At 46.1% G+C, this 14197-nt stretch overlaps 1 protein-coding gene across 3 annotated transcripts in view; it reads left to right on the top strand.

Moving 5' to 3' along the window:
• The window catches only part of MCU (mitochondrial calcium uniporter), an 82060-nt gene that overhangs the window by 50092 nt on the left and 17771 nt on the right, over positions 1-14197 (top strand). Inside the window, exon 1 of one of the 3 annotated variants that reach the window (XM_027665640.1) lies at positions 13984-14063. The exons of the other annotated variants lie outside the window; for them this stretch is intronic. Coding sequence (XP_027521441.1) covers positions 14022-14063 — 42 coding nt within the window. The 5' untranslated portion in view covers positions 13984-14021. Of the gene's footprint in view, positions 1-13983; positions 14064-14197 lie in introns of those variants that run through there. 3 annotated transcript variants of the gene reach the window in all.

Genomic DNA, 14197 nt, shown 5'->3' with positions numbered 1-14197 from the left:
TAGAACTGAAGCGTTAGAGGGTTTGACTGCAGTAACAGTGTCCTGGCAGTGTATCCTTGTGCAGTGGGGAGAGGGATGGCTGAGGGGCACGAGGGGTTTGGGGGAATAAAGCAAGAGCTGGTAGCACTGAGAATTCCCCCTTGGTGTAAAAGGGAAATTTATTTTACAGGGAGCAAGACAGAAATAAAAACGGTGGTTTGGAGCTGGATAGTGTGTTTTGACCCGTGTACTTCTCACTTTGAGCTGGACAATCTTATTTGGGCTTGATGTTGGTGTCAGATCCTTCCTGAGGAAGAATAAAGTTGATGGTCTGGAGGAAGGAGCTGTCTGTGGGCAGGCACGTGGATAAATCACTTGCTTTGTACCTGAATTGGCTCTTTCCTACATGAGGACTTTGAATGGAGAGAACTGAATGAGTGGTTTAAGTGCTGTGCAAACAGAGGGTTGTAGAGAGGAGGCAGCGACCACTTGAGAAACTACACAGTGAGTTTGCACTCGTTATTCCTTTAAATAGGAAAATAAGTGTTTTCAATTCAGAGATCATTCTCGAGCAGCTCCCCGTGTAGGAGGGTGAAGAGTGTGTGTGCATTCACATGCCCATGTCAGGGAGCTGTTCTGCAGTGTCTGTCTTGTTATTCCTCTGTTTTTAGCAGGTCCTTGAAAATAGTTTTGTGATTAATGGAACTGTTTCTGACCACCACAAAGCACTGATCTCATGGATAAACTTGCTTAGAAAGTACTTTATTATTGTAGCAAATTTAGCCAAGCATTGAAACACTTCTTTTTTTTTTTTTTTCTTGTTTCTGTGCCAGAAATATTTTAACTCCATTAAATATCTTTGGATATCTTTGTATGAGCCAGTGATAACTTTTCTTATGTCCATGAGCCAAGAAGATAATGAAGGTTGCACAGCTCAGTAAAATGTTTTTCTTGGCCCTTGCTGCTGTAAGGAAATGCCTGTGGAAGTTTCCTTGGATTGAAATATGGAGCAATTAGTGGTGGAATAACAGGGAGACAAGGACACCTGGAGAGGGTGGACGTCAGGAGAGCCTGTCAGGAGCCCTGGGGTGCAGCACTGGGGTTTGGCCAGTCCCTGTGGGATGTACTGGGCTGGGAACTCGGAGCAGTGGAAGCAGGCATTGGTTTCCTTCCCCTGGGAAACTGGACTTGCAGCTGTAAAATGTTAAAATAAGTATGGCTGGTACCTGGGGAGAGGGAAAGCTTGACGTGACTGGGAAGGCTGTCAGGAGATGAGGTTTTCCCCTTGCTGAGCATGTGCAAATGTGCCAGGGAAAGAGGAATGCTGGAGCAGCGTGTCTGTGATCCCTGTCCTGCTCCCAAAGGATGGGTTCCAGCTTCAGCTGCTGCCCCCCTCCAGCCACGTGTGCTGTGTGAGAGGATGGCACTGACACCTGCACAGTTTTCTGTGGCCCATTAAGAGTGCCCAAAATGAGGTGTGCTGAGGTCAGGTGAGTGTTTTCAGGGCCATACAGAAACAGGTTTCAGTCTGTACCTGGCATTTAATAACTGATTCCATTTGGAGGCAGGTTTTGAGCCGTGTCTGTCACACTTCTTACTGCTGGCTCTGGTGGTGTGGTTGAGTTTTTTCCTGAAGAACTGCACCTGAGCCACCATATCTTCTTTCTCTTCCAGAGATACAGTTTGTTTTCCCTGTTCAATGTGATTTGAGCTCTTACATGTGCTATTCTTTAAACTGGTGACTAGCAGAGGCATGTTCCACTCAAATTTTAAGCCAAAGCTGGTAGTCTTTGACAAGGCTTTTCACTTTAACACTAACTCTTGACCAATCCTGCAGTTATAAAGAGGAAGCTTTAGCTTCTTTATGTTTTTCCCTGTGTGTATGGAGGGAGTGCAGGATGTGGTTGTGTTTAAGGGGGTGTGTGCTGTACATGGTGCCATGAACTGTGTTTTGAGGATGCTGAGCTCAGGAGTGGAGGGAGGGAGTGGTGAACAGGGCAGGGCAGACCCTGTTGGCCAGGAGCAGTTGCCAGATGGTGACAGCTGAGGAAAGAGCTGCACGTGGAACATGAGAGATTGCCTGAGAAATGGCACAGCCCAAACATGCATCCATGGGAATTTAAGCTTGTTCTGAAAAAATATTATTAATAAACCCACATGACTGTGCTCTGTTAGTCAAGTTCCAGCCACACTGGCCCGCTGCCTTTATGTGATCCTGTTGTTGGGTTTGAGGACTCAGAAGGAGCTGCCTCCCTTCCACTGTGCTGCCTGTGCCCAGCAGACACGTGTGGGTGCTTTGATGGTGCCTGTCACTCTTGTTTTGGACAGAAATGGGTTGCTGATCTGAAAGGCTGGTTACCCACACTTCATGGTGGTCACCAGTGTGCTTATACCAGCAGTATTACTCCAGCTTCAGACACCCTGGGAGGTGTGCTTGCCACAGGGACTGTAAACGTTTGATTCCTGCTAGAGCCCTTGCTGCTTGTTTAACAAAAAAGGAAAACACAATTAGGGTTGGAAAACTATAGTCTGAAATATGTATGAACTGGTTGAATAAAATCTCCCTTGTCCTGTAGATGTATGAGAGTTGTATCTGTTGCTTGCTCCATGTAGTGAATCGGATGGTGTTTCTCCTTAATAAGGGGGAAAAATTCAGGGGTGGAAATCCACTGGCTCAAAATAAAAGAGGGAAACAGTCCTCTTGCTCATCTTTGGGGGTTTTTTTTGTCTGTTTCATTGGTTGGGTTTTTCTTTTGGTTTTGTTTGGTTGGAGTTTTGTTTGTTTGTTTTGGTGTATTAATATTTGTGAAGTTTTGGGGTTACTCGAAGCCCCTAATTTTTATTTTGTAACAATAAAAAAAAAGTTTAAAAATATCTCTGCTCTTTCAGGAGGGTTCTTCAGAATTGTTTGTGTTTTAGTGGCATGAATATTCATGGCCTTCCCTGAATTTGCTCTCCCATCTTGCTCCTGTGTGGCAGAAGCTCCAAACGCTCCCAGGCTCTTGCAGAAATGTTGTTGTAACTCCACAAATCATGATCTCAGCAAGAGTTTTAGGTGACTCTGTGTGCTTTCCCCTGTTGATACAACTTGTTCCCTGGCTGTGGTGGTCCCTTCTAAAATGACCATGGTGACTCCATGGAGATGCTCTCACTCTGTGCCCCCCAAAGTGCTGCACTTAGCTGCCACATTAAGGCAAAATAAATAGCTGCTGCAGTGAACAGCAAAGCACTGACAGTCTGTGCTGTATTTTAAGGTCAGGTCAGTAAAGGAGACCTTTAAAAAGCCCATCTGGAGTCCTAATTTGTTGCCCAGTTGTGCCAGGTTAGCTGCTGCTCCATGGCCTGGCACTGTAAACTCGGCTGCTGTGGCATAAAGCAGGAAAAATGGTTTGCCAGGAATGACTAGAAAGAGGCCTTGGAGGGGTTTTTTTCCCTTGTAATGTGATAAAATGGTATAAGAAGCATTCATTGTGTTAATACTTCAGCAGTTCCTGTCACGTGAGATTCCTTTTAAGGAATCTGGAATATCTTTTCTTGTTCCCAGGTGCTGTAGCACACAGCAGAGGAGAAGCAAAGGTGCCAGTCACCCAGCTGGCTGCTGTGAGATGGACCTTCTGGGAACACCAAAGCACTGGCACTGGTTTAAAGCTTCCCATACTGTCTCAACCTTCACTGCAAGCAGGCCTGTGCCTTGTCTTGCTGTTCCCAAGGACCAGACAAAGCCAGTTACTGCACAGAGGGCAGCTCATCACTTGCCTTCTTCAGTGACTGAAGTTTCCATCTCTTTACACAGTCCAAGAACAAGAGCTTGGTGGTTCAGAGACAGGGTGAGGAGGGGAATGTGCTGCTGAAGCAGCTCCTGAGCAGGTAGTTGGCTAAGTCAGCAGCTGTGGCTGCTGCTGCAGGAGGTTTTGGTGTCACAGACTTGCAAAATGGTTCCTCCGTGCAAATTTGTGTGTTGGACAGGAGGATTTCCTAGAAGGAGAAAACAGCTGTTTGAATTGGGCTGTTTATGACTCATTGATGCTCTAACAATCAATTTAGGCACACTGCCTTGTTAAGTGATTTCTTACTGTTTGCTTAACTGCTTAATTTGGGATCCTTGAAGGAATCACCAGGTGGAATAGATGGAAAAACACTCCCTTCCTAGAACTTAACCAGCTGTCATGTGGTTTTTTGAAATAAACTCCTTGCTAGACACTGTTCTGTCTAACTTGTGTTCATTTGAATTAGCCTGCTCCAAATAGACATGAGTGAGGACAAGAGCCTTTTTCAGGCAGCAGCAAATGACTGAATATTCTGTATTTTCTCCTGGAACTTTAAACAGGTAAAGCAGCATTTCAGAGTTGGAGCTGATGAGCCCCAGTGCCCTTAGTTAATGATCAGGTGTATGTGGTGGCCCAAGCAGTGCTTGAACAGCTGTAGCCATGTGCCTGTTCAATCTAAGGATCAGTGGTGGTTGTTTCTCTGGAGTCTCCCCCCATCCTCCCCACTAAAATTGAGCAGTTCTCTGTCAGATGGAAAAGGTTCCACATGACAGCTAATGATTTGCTTAATAGCGTGGTTAAGCACCAGTGCAATCAATCCAGTGACAGAGTTGAAATTATCTCCTAATTACATTGAGAATCAAAGAATTCCTGGCTTATGGGGAAAGGAGGGAAGCAGGGAAAGAGTTTGCATTTCAATGCAGTTCTAGGAAGGTTCAGGGCATGAAAAGAAGTCCCTGTCACCTCATCAAGGTGAGCAGTGACACTTGCTGAGTTACCTCCAGCCAGATCAGAACAAGCGTTTTTAAGCCTCTTACTGGGCTGAAAATAGTGTGGGAAAGCCTATTGAAATCTGTTTGGGGCTGTGCAGGCTTTATTTGCGTTCATCTTTGTGAATTCCATTTATACAAAGTCCAGAGTCCTTGTTTTCCTTACCCAGCCACCACCCGAAGTAGGGTGTGTCAGAGCTGTTAAAGCAGGGAGTGGGGCAGCCCCTCTCTAAACCTCCTGGGACCCAGGAGGGGGTACAAGGTGGGCCTCTACAAACCTGGCAGGGGTTGTGGCTTGGGAACACTGAGGTGGCTGTGAAGGAGATATCCCCAGGGACATTGGCAGCCAGTGCCAAGTGCCCAGTGCACAGCAGGGCACTGGGATCCAAGGACACCTTTGCCATGGATCAGCGAGGCAGCAGCACCCACAGCATGAGGCTGGGTTGGCTTTGCGTACTCCTGGCATTCAGCCAGCAGGGACATGAGTGTTCTCGGTTCCTGCTGTGATTTCTGCAGGGGGGTGGGGGTTTAAACATCAGAGGAGTTGCCTCTGTCCAGGGGAATGACATGGATCTGACACTGGGTAAGGAGAGATTTGTGCTTTCCTAGAGAGGTTGCTTCCTTGGTGAAACCAGGTATTTCTTCTTCCTTAGGCAGGTCTTCCTGTCTGGAAGATGCAGAATTAAAAAAAAAAAAAGGAGTTTGATATTAATAATAATAAATGCATGTGAGAACTCCCCCTTCCAGACATCATCCCTTCAACTGCCACATGCTTTCCTACAGACTTGACAGGGGTTTCTCTGTCAAGCAGCCCCCAAAACCAAAAAGAGTGGTGGTTGTTCAGTGGTCTTGGAGATGATACTTCTAGGTTTTTTCACTGGTCTGGGTGGTGGAGATTTTTGCAAGTTTTTGGTAATTCAGAGAGTTGTGGTGTCAAATTAATTACTTAATGCTCTAGATTTAAACCCAGCTTCCCTATCTACAAAAGGTGGGGAGAAGAGCAGTTATTACTGAACAGAGTTATTGCTGGGTACTGTTGTTAAATATGCTGTATATATTAATAGCAAATTACACCTACCAGGAGAAATAGAACATGTCTCACTTACAAATGTTCCAAGCCAATGACCGCTAACAGACTGTACAACTGATACTGTGTCTCTTTGTTATGGGGTTTAATTAAAAAGCTGAAATATACTGTGTTTTGTGGTGACAGCAGCCCCTTGGTGTAGGTAGGGGCTTGTGGCAACTTAAAATCAGTGATGGTCTCGTTCAGAAAGGCTGGAACAGGCAGAGGTTTCCTCCCTCTTTCAAAGTACAGCATAACTTAATAAATTCCTTGGCATTTGCATGCTGAGAACCTCTCAGTACCACAGAAAACTCTGGTGAACTTAATTCTGTTGCTCTTGCCTGTAGGCACATTGGAATGAATCTTCCTTGGTTCCTAATGTGGAACAGAAATGCATCCCTAGAGGAGAAGCGTGTGCCAGTCACCCACCAGCCGTGTGTGATTCACAGGCTGGGTTCAAACTCTTGCAGCTGTAACTTGGAAAAAGAATTCAGACCAAGTTATAGTGATGTTCTTGAATTACAGGAGCACAATGCAGAGATGAGGCTTTTGTCTTTTTAAATTAGCCTCGAAACACTCAGGTACGCTGTGCTCACTTGAGAAAGGGCAGGGTAAAATTTGGGGGGTATGTTTGCTCTACAGCCTCCTTGCTGATAATAGCACCAGGTTGTTCCAAACACCACTGTGTTGTGCTGGTCTGTAGACAATCCATGTGAGATGTGCTCTGGCTGAGTGGATTTGCTGGGTTCTTGTGTTCCTGACCAAATACTCTTTGCAGTTGGTGCAGTGTCCTGCTCCGCCGTGCACCATACTGTAGCAAGGTTGTGACTTGTGTTCCTCCTGTTTTACTGCTCTATGCCCACCTACCTACTGCTTTTCCATCCATAATTTGTGCATACTTTTAGTCTCCAGAATGACTGTTTCCCCTCAGAAATCAGTGGTCTATTATATTTAATCTCAACATGATGGAAGTATTCCTGGTTTGCGTGTCTGAGACAGTGCTCTGCTTTCCCACTGAGGTTTGGTTTGTGGGTTTTTTTTGCATCTAGAGCTCTTTATGGATTCTCCTGGTATTTGGCTGGACAGCCACTCACACTGCTCACAGCCAGCTATTTTAGTGCTTCTCTTAATGCTTTCTCAAGGGCTGATGTGTTCTTGCTGCTGTGCTGGGAAAGCACGCAAGGGGTCGGTTGGACAGTGCCATCAGGGGACCTGCTCCCTGGAAGTGTGAGCTGTTCTGTTGGGAGTGTCTGGGCTTCACACCTAACTCCTCCCTGGCACTGCCTTGCTGCTTTCTGTCTTGTTTTAGGAATAGGCTTTGTCTACACTAAAAAAAATTTAAAAACAGCGAGAAGAGGAATCTGCTTTCGATGTCTCGGGAGGATATTTGTGGATGTGCGAGCTTTCAGCAGACACTGCCGGCAATAATCACGACTAGCAGCTGTGACAGCTAATTGTGGTTCACTTTCGAGCTGTTTGGATCCAGTTCATCCATCAGCAAAGCAGCATAAGCAGGCAGGGATGAAAGAAGCTGATTGTAAAGGAGGCCCAACGCTGAATCACTCTTCCTTTCCGTCTGGACCTTCACGTTTGCCATATTTTGGGAATGGTTCTGGGGGTGATTGCAGGCTGTGCCTGGGTGCATGTACCAGGCTGCAGAGCTGGGAACCCAGCACGTTTCACTGGCTTTGAAAACAAGGCAGGCACACTGTGGCAGCTGGGGAAACTTGCTCTCTGACATTTGTTGGCTCAACACAGCTAAAATGAGAAGAAAAGGAGGGAGAGGGATTTTTTTATGTGGGTAGGTAGTGACAGGACAAGGAGCAATGGTTTTAAACTGACAGAGGCAGGGTTAGATGGGATATTGGGAAGAAATTCTTTCCTCTGAGGGTGGGGAGGCCCTGGCACAGGTTGCCCAGAGAAGCTGTGGCTGCCCCTGGATCCCTGGAAGTGTCCAAGGCCAGGCTGGATGGGCTTGGAGCAACCTGGGCTAGTGGGAGGTGTCCCTGCCCATGGCAGGGGGTGGAATGAGATGGGCTTTAAGGTCTTTTCCAACCCAAACCCTTCTGTGATTTGATGATTCTCTCTGGCCTCTTAACACTGTCCCCATCGAGGAGAAGAAACCTGGGATTCACAGTTGAAAGAACTTTAATTAATAATTAGCACTGGATCAAAGGAAAACTCCTGGCTCCCAGAGCTATTTACTGCTGTGAGGAAGCACTAAAGAGGTTCTTGGACAGACAGTGCGGAGATTATGTGAGTCTGTGTGAGCTGAGCCAGCCTCCTCCCTTGGATGGGAAGCATATGTTTTGAAGTATGTTTTGAAGTCCTTACCTTGATGCCTGTCCCTTCGTGGCTTCTCCACAGGGGCTTTTCTGCTCTGTTTTGTGTGTATATTTAATTTTCTGGAGAAGAATGGTTCAATTTTCATTAGCTAACTGAGACTGTCAATGAAAATAGAAGCTGTAGAGGTGTCTCTGACAGCTTGTATAATTCAGAGCCAAATTGGAAATTGCCTTCTTCTAGACCACTGAACACCTATCACAGTATATTAAACCTGGTTTAATTGATTTGGAAAAGCTTTAAGGAAGGGATCTAGCCAAAGATCTCCTGTTACTTTCCATTCCAAATCCCTCTCTCCCAGGATAATCTCTTTTCCCAGGGCTATTGATTCTTAAATGGTCTGCATGACTAGAAAAATGGTAGTTTTTTCCTAGTAGTGTATTTCCAAGGCTTCTTAATCTTTTAATATGAATTAAGTCTTAGTGTTCATGTAGGAAATAAGTGTGAACTGCAAACCCTGTCTTGCAGGAGTATCTCTGCGTGCTTTGCAGATTAGAATTGGGCAAGTAATTCAAATCAGCTTTTTGTGACTGGCTGTCGAAAATGGATTTGTTTTGTGTTGGATCCTCCTTGTGTTTCATTCTTTGGATAAAGCTGCAACAGTTTCTGTGGGGGAAAAACATTTTAGATGGTTGGAGGTGTAAACATAGTAAATTACATGTTTTGTGTTTTTAAAACAAAATAAAAACACTTGAGCTGAAACTATTTGTAAACTTTTAGTTAAAATGTTACTAAAAGAAGCCTTGTGATATGGGGACGGAGAATTGGTAGAACACAGTATTTTTAAACAAAAAGGGGGAATTAAGTATTTGGGTAATGCTGGTTTATCACAGTGGATAACTTGATAACCATTGAAAATGTGTAGGAAAGTCTTCGATTTGTTTTTCTTTAAGATTCTTCAGTGATTTAACTTGGATGCCTTGACTTAATCATTATACAGACTAGAGAGGGTTTGTGCACGGTGTGTGTGTCCATAAACCCAGTTTGGACTGGTTTTGCCAAGGCAGGGGGGGAGGTTGGGGAAGGAACAGAGTGGGTTGGTGCTGATGGTGGCCTGGCTGTGCTGGCACCTCGGGGGGAGCAGCAGCTCTTCCTGGGGGTGTCCAGCCTCCTGTCCCACCACGCTCAGCCCCAAGGAGTGATGGATGTGCCCGAGCTTTGAGGATGGCACTGGCTGTCAGATGAAATGATCCCCTTCAGTTATTAGCTCTGCCCAGACTTTGTTTGGCTGTTAGTGCCTGTGCTGTAATTATGGTCGGGTTTGTAGCACAGCGATGCTGGGCAGGAGATGCTGTAATTGATAGCTCTGGGCTATTAGGAGATGCTGTTACAGTCATTCCCCTGATCAGTGGTCAATTAAATAAAAACCTTTTGATCTCAGCGCCTCCTCCTCCTCTTCCCAGAGGTGACTGATGATGAAGTGGTCAGTGCAGGCACTGGGGTTCCAGTCAGACCTACTTGCTGCCAAGGCTGTGTTTTGGGAGCAGTCCCACAGGTGAGAAACACTTGCCTCCTCCAGAGGAGCAGGACCAAGTGTTTCTGAAACCATACACAGGCTGCTCCTTGTGCTGTATGGAAGGGGGCCAACCCCACTTTCCTGTGCTTAGGGGGAGGGAACACCTCTTCTACGGGGAAAGGCCGGGAGAATTGGGAAACATGGAGAAGAGAAACCTTGGGGTGACCTAATAGTGGCCTTTCAGTGCCTGAAGGGAACTGACAAGAAAGGTGGAGAGAGACTATTTACAGGGGACAAGGGGGAATGGATTCCTACTGCCAGAGGGCAGGGTTAGGTGGGATATTGGGAAGGAATTTTTCCCTGTGAGGGTGGGGAGGCCCTGGCACAGGTTGCCCAGAGAAGCTGTGGCTGCCCCTGGATCCCTGGAAGTGTCCAAGGCCAGGGCTTGGAGCAACCTGGGCTAGTGGAAGGTGTCCCTGCCTGTGGCAGGGAGGTTGGAATTGGATGAGCTTTAAGATCCTTTCCAGCCCAAACCAGTCAGTGATTGTACCATCTCCTCTCTCACAGAGACTGGGTGAGATGAGCTGGGGAAAACCAAACTGGGAAACCTTCAGAACTGAATGTAATGCGCTATTTAAATGTCAGGTTCAAAATTAACATGTTTGTGCTGTTACTGCACGTTATTAGTAAGTCAGTAAAGATCTGCCTTGGCAGAGCACTGCCTGCACTTGAGTTTATATTCTGCTGAGTTGTCTCTCTAGGCACAAACCCAGGGCATGCAGGAGGTGAGCACTGCCCCATTTCCTCTCTCAGGGCGGGGAGAGGAGGGTGTTCTGTGGAATAATTAAAGGTACGTCATTAACCAAAGGATATTAAACATTAACATGTAGGGATATTAAGTTTGTGTGTGAAGTATCCTTGATCCGTGCTCTGGTAGCACAATGAAACAGTGTTCTTTAATGGCTTTAAAACATTCATATCTTTTTATTGGAATTTTTCTCATATCCTTCTGATGCTCTCATACTGTGATAACTTGCCAGGGAACATCAGTGATTTAGAAGCCAGAGTGGCTCAGTAACAATCCTGGTGGTGGGCAGCGTATCCAGGGGAAAAATGTCAGGCAATCCACCCTTATTCAATGGAGGATTCTTCCAGGGCTTCATAAGGTGTGTGTGGGACTAGCAAAAGGATTGATTTTTACTGTACTAATCACACCTGGTGGCAAATCGATGCAAACTGAATGTAGAAAGCAGGGAATCGTGCCGAGCTGAACGTCCCACACTTTGGTATTTCTTCTTGGAGAAACCTGGCCAGTGTTAATTGACTGCAGGTATTTGTAGCCAAATTTAAGGGTTTTTCTTAGGACCTGAACTTGGGAATATGAAAGTATCTATAAAACTTATCTGATGCTTCTGGGCAACACTCTTCAACTTCCCTGCTGAGTGCCTCATAAAGGATTCAATCCTAAAGCTGATTCAGTGTCCAAGCTTAGCCTGTAAGGGTCATAATCCAAGAGAAGTAACCCCTTTTTGTCTTTAGTGCTTGGACTGACTGGATGTGTCTTTGTGGGTGCAAAAGAACTGCCTCTTACTGTCTGGGAGTACTTACCTTTCTGTTCCACCACTTTCTGGACCAAACCCAGACGAGGTTATCCAGAGAGATGAGATTTTTTTTGTGTTGTGCGTTCCTGCAGGGAATTACTGGTGTAGGACTGCCCCAGTGCTGGGATGTACTGGGCTGCTGTGGCTTGCAGGAGTTTGCACCTCTCTATATCTCAGTCTGCAGCTTCTCCCAAGCTGTACATCATATCCTGGCGCCGACTCCGATGTCTGCAAGAGCCTGCTGTGTCTTTTCAGGAGCTGAAAGCAAGGTTCCCTCCTTTCTGAGTTTATTTCCCTGGAAAACCAGTGTGAGTCGGCTGCTCCCCAGCACCCATCGAGGCAGAAGGAATTTCCTTACACCTGTGGAACTCTCACCTCATAGTTGTGCTTATTGTTTCGTTCTCGATGCTGGAAGTGCTGGGGATGTGTTGGTAGGCTGCTCTTTCCTCACTGGGAAGCTGTTTTTGCAGTGGGAGAAGAAGGGGGTGAGAGCTCTTCTTTTAAACTGGCTATAACAAAGACAAAAGGAGTTGCCTGATGGGGTTGCTAAGTGCTAGAGGAAGAAAATCAAACAAAAAAAAACCTCAACCAACAAAACAACAGCTAAGCTGCTCCAGGGAAATGCTGAGGGGAACCCATCTGATGCCTTTGCTCTTGGTTACCTGGATTTCAACTGTGAGTGGCTGAACGAGACAAAAATCCCTGAAATTAGTGAGATCAGAACTCACTAAATTGTTCAACCTTCTTCTTAAGCCGTGGTTGCCAGTCCCTTTAATTTTAAGAAGAGAGTTCTAAACCTCTGTGATATAGGAAGATTCAAGTAACAAGTCTGGAAATTAGGGAAAGGAATTCAGCTCTCGTGTTTCAAAGCCAACACAGGTTTAAATGCATCATAGTGCTCTGTTTGGGTTCTGTTTTTCAAGCCTTCAGGATGCGAGGGAATTAAAATTCTCAGCCTTTTTTTTTTTTTTTTTTCCAGTAACCATGAGGATTGTATTAAGGAAACGGAATTCAAACCATCCTACTCCAGTAAAGCAAAAATATTTTCACAGTGAAACTGTGATCTGGCATCACAAACTGTCAGGGAGATGTTCCAGCCTGCTAGAGGTAGGGAAGGACTGTGGAAGGCTGGATGGAAGGAGTGTGGTGTCTGCTGTTCCCTGGCTATCATCTGTTTTAAGTTATGAGTGGTGTAATTATCTGTAAGTTGTTCATACTTGCAATAAAGGTAAGAATATAGACTGAGAGAAGGTTTCGGTTTGGGGTTTTCTTTCGTTGGAGGAAAAAGTGATATGGATCATGGTAAGGGAGGCACCTTTTAAAAGCAGTAGATACTGCTTGACTGGTGTGCTTAACATGTCAGCTGAACTTTTTTCCCTTTTATTACCTTCTCTTCCCTCTCCTGTTCCCAAGAGGCTCAGTCAAAGCCATCAAATGCAATGATGTTCCTGCTCAACAACAGTTCCTGCTGCAACTCATCCTTGCAGTACCTCCACAGCAGCAGTAATGCCTGGGAGAAAGGAACAACAAAGGACAAGGCACAGTTACTTCATCCCTGTTTTTTCCCTTTTCTGCAGGGAATTAATCCTTCTACCCTCTCCTTTTCCTGGACACTGTGGATTACCTGTTTCTTCTTAGGCAGATGGGCAAAGGAAGCAGGATGAGAAGGGAGTATTTATAGCTCACCTCCTGTTTATGTTCCCTTCCTAGCAGATGTGATGAAGCTTTGTACTAATGCTGGAAGAAGAGAAAATTCAGGCAGGAACGAGAACTGAGGCAAATGAAGACCATTTGCTAAGGTGTAGGTCGTACAAAATGCTTCTAAATGTACAGGATAACACTTCCCACAGCTTGCTGGCATTGCCTTTTTTTGTGTCCGTCTCCTCAACCTGATTTTAAAAACAAAGAAGAAAAACAAAATTGAAGAAGAACAGCACTGCAGTTCAGACAGGTTCTCATTTGCTTGGCCTTCACCCACATGAAATGCTGCCCTGTGGAGGGTGGGTGCAAAATGTTCTTTTTGGGGCAAAAATCTGACCTCTTGTGTGGGATGTGAGTGAGGGTGTACTGGCAAAGGGAGAAGGGAATGAGTTCAAGGCAGTGGGATTTGGTCAGACAAGTGTTTGGGTCCTAGGAGATGAGCTGTATGGCTTAAAAAGGCAGCAGTTTGGACTTGTTGGAGAAAACTCTGCTCAGGAGTATAAGGCTTGTTGCCATCACTGCAAGGGCACGGCTCCTGCATCCAAGGGCTTTCCCAAAATCCATGGGGGTTTGGAAGGATGCAGTGTGAGCAGTACCCATGCAAGGGGAAAGGATGTTTTTATCACATCCCAGACTCCCAAACAGCGGCAAGGTGTTTGCCTTGAGGGAAATACTTCACATGGTGTTTACTGTGTTAACATATCCAGAGATTGTAGCAAAAAGTTGGAGAGAAGGCCTTCCATACAGGGTTACAAATCCTCCCTGGTCAGGTTGGGCTCAGTTTCAAAGGAAATTAAGAAATTTTTTTTTCCAAATTTTTTTTTTTTAAAGGAAAGCAGACCACAGTGTCCAGGTACCTCAGAAAGAATTGGAGGTGGTGAAGTAGTGGGTGAGAGATGCAGGCAGAGATCTCCGATGCCAGACGGGGCTGTTTTTATCCCTTTGGAGGTTCCTGAGGAAGCCGGGGAGGATGCTGATGGAGGAATGTGAGATGGGCAGGGCTGTGCCCAGGCACTGGCAGTGACACTGTCCCTCACGGTGCTGCCGCCACCTTCTCCCTGTCCCCTGCTGCCCTCAGACCCGCCAGGGGCTGCCGTGGGCACCGCTCGTGTCGGAGGGATGGGACGGTCCCGCCTGTGCTCGGAGCCCCGCGTTGAAGGGGTTTGTTTGCAAACTTTGATTTAATAGTCTCTGTGTGGGGGTGCCTGGGGCTGAGGGATGGCTGTGTGGGATGTCTGGGGCTGAGGGGTCTCTGTGGGGGCTGTGTGGGGTGTCAGAGGCTCAGGAGTCTCTGT

Source organism: Corapipo altera, unplaced genomic scaffold (assembly GCF_003945725.1).
Source record: "Corapipo altera isolate COAL_440 unplaced genomic scaffold, ASM394572v1 161, whole genome shotgun sequence".
Lineage (NCBI taxonomy): Eukaryota > Metazoa > Chordata > Aves > Passeriformes > Pipridae > Corapipo > Corapipo altera.
This window is presented reverse-complemented; position numbering and strand designations above follow the sequence as displayed.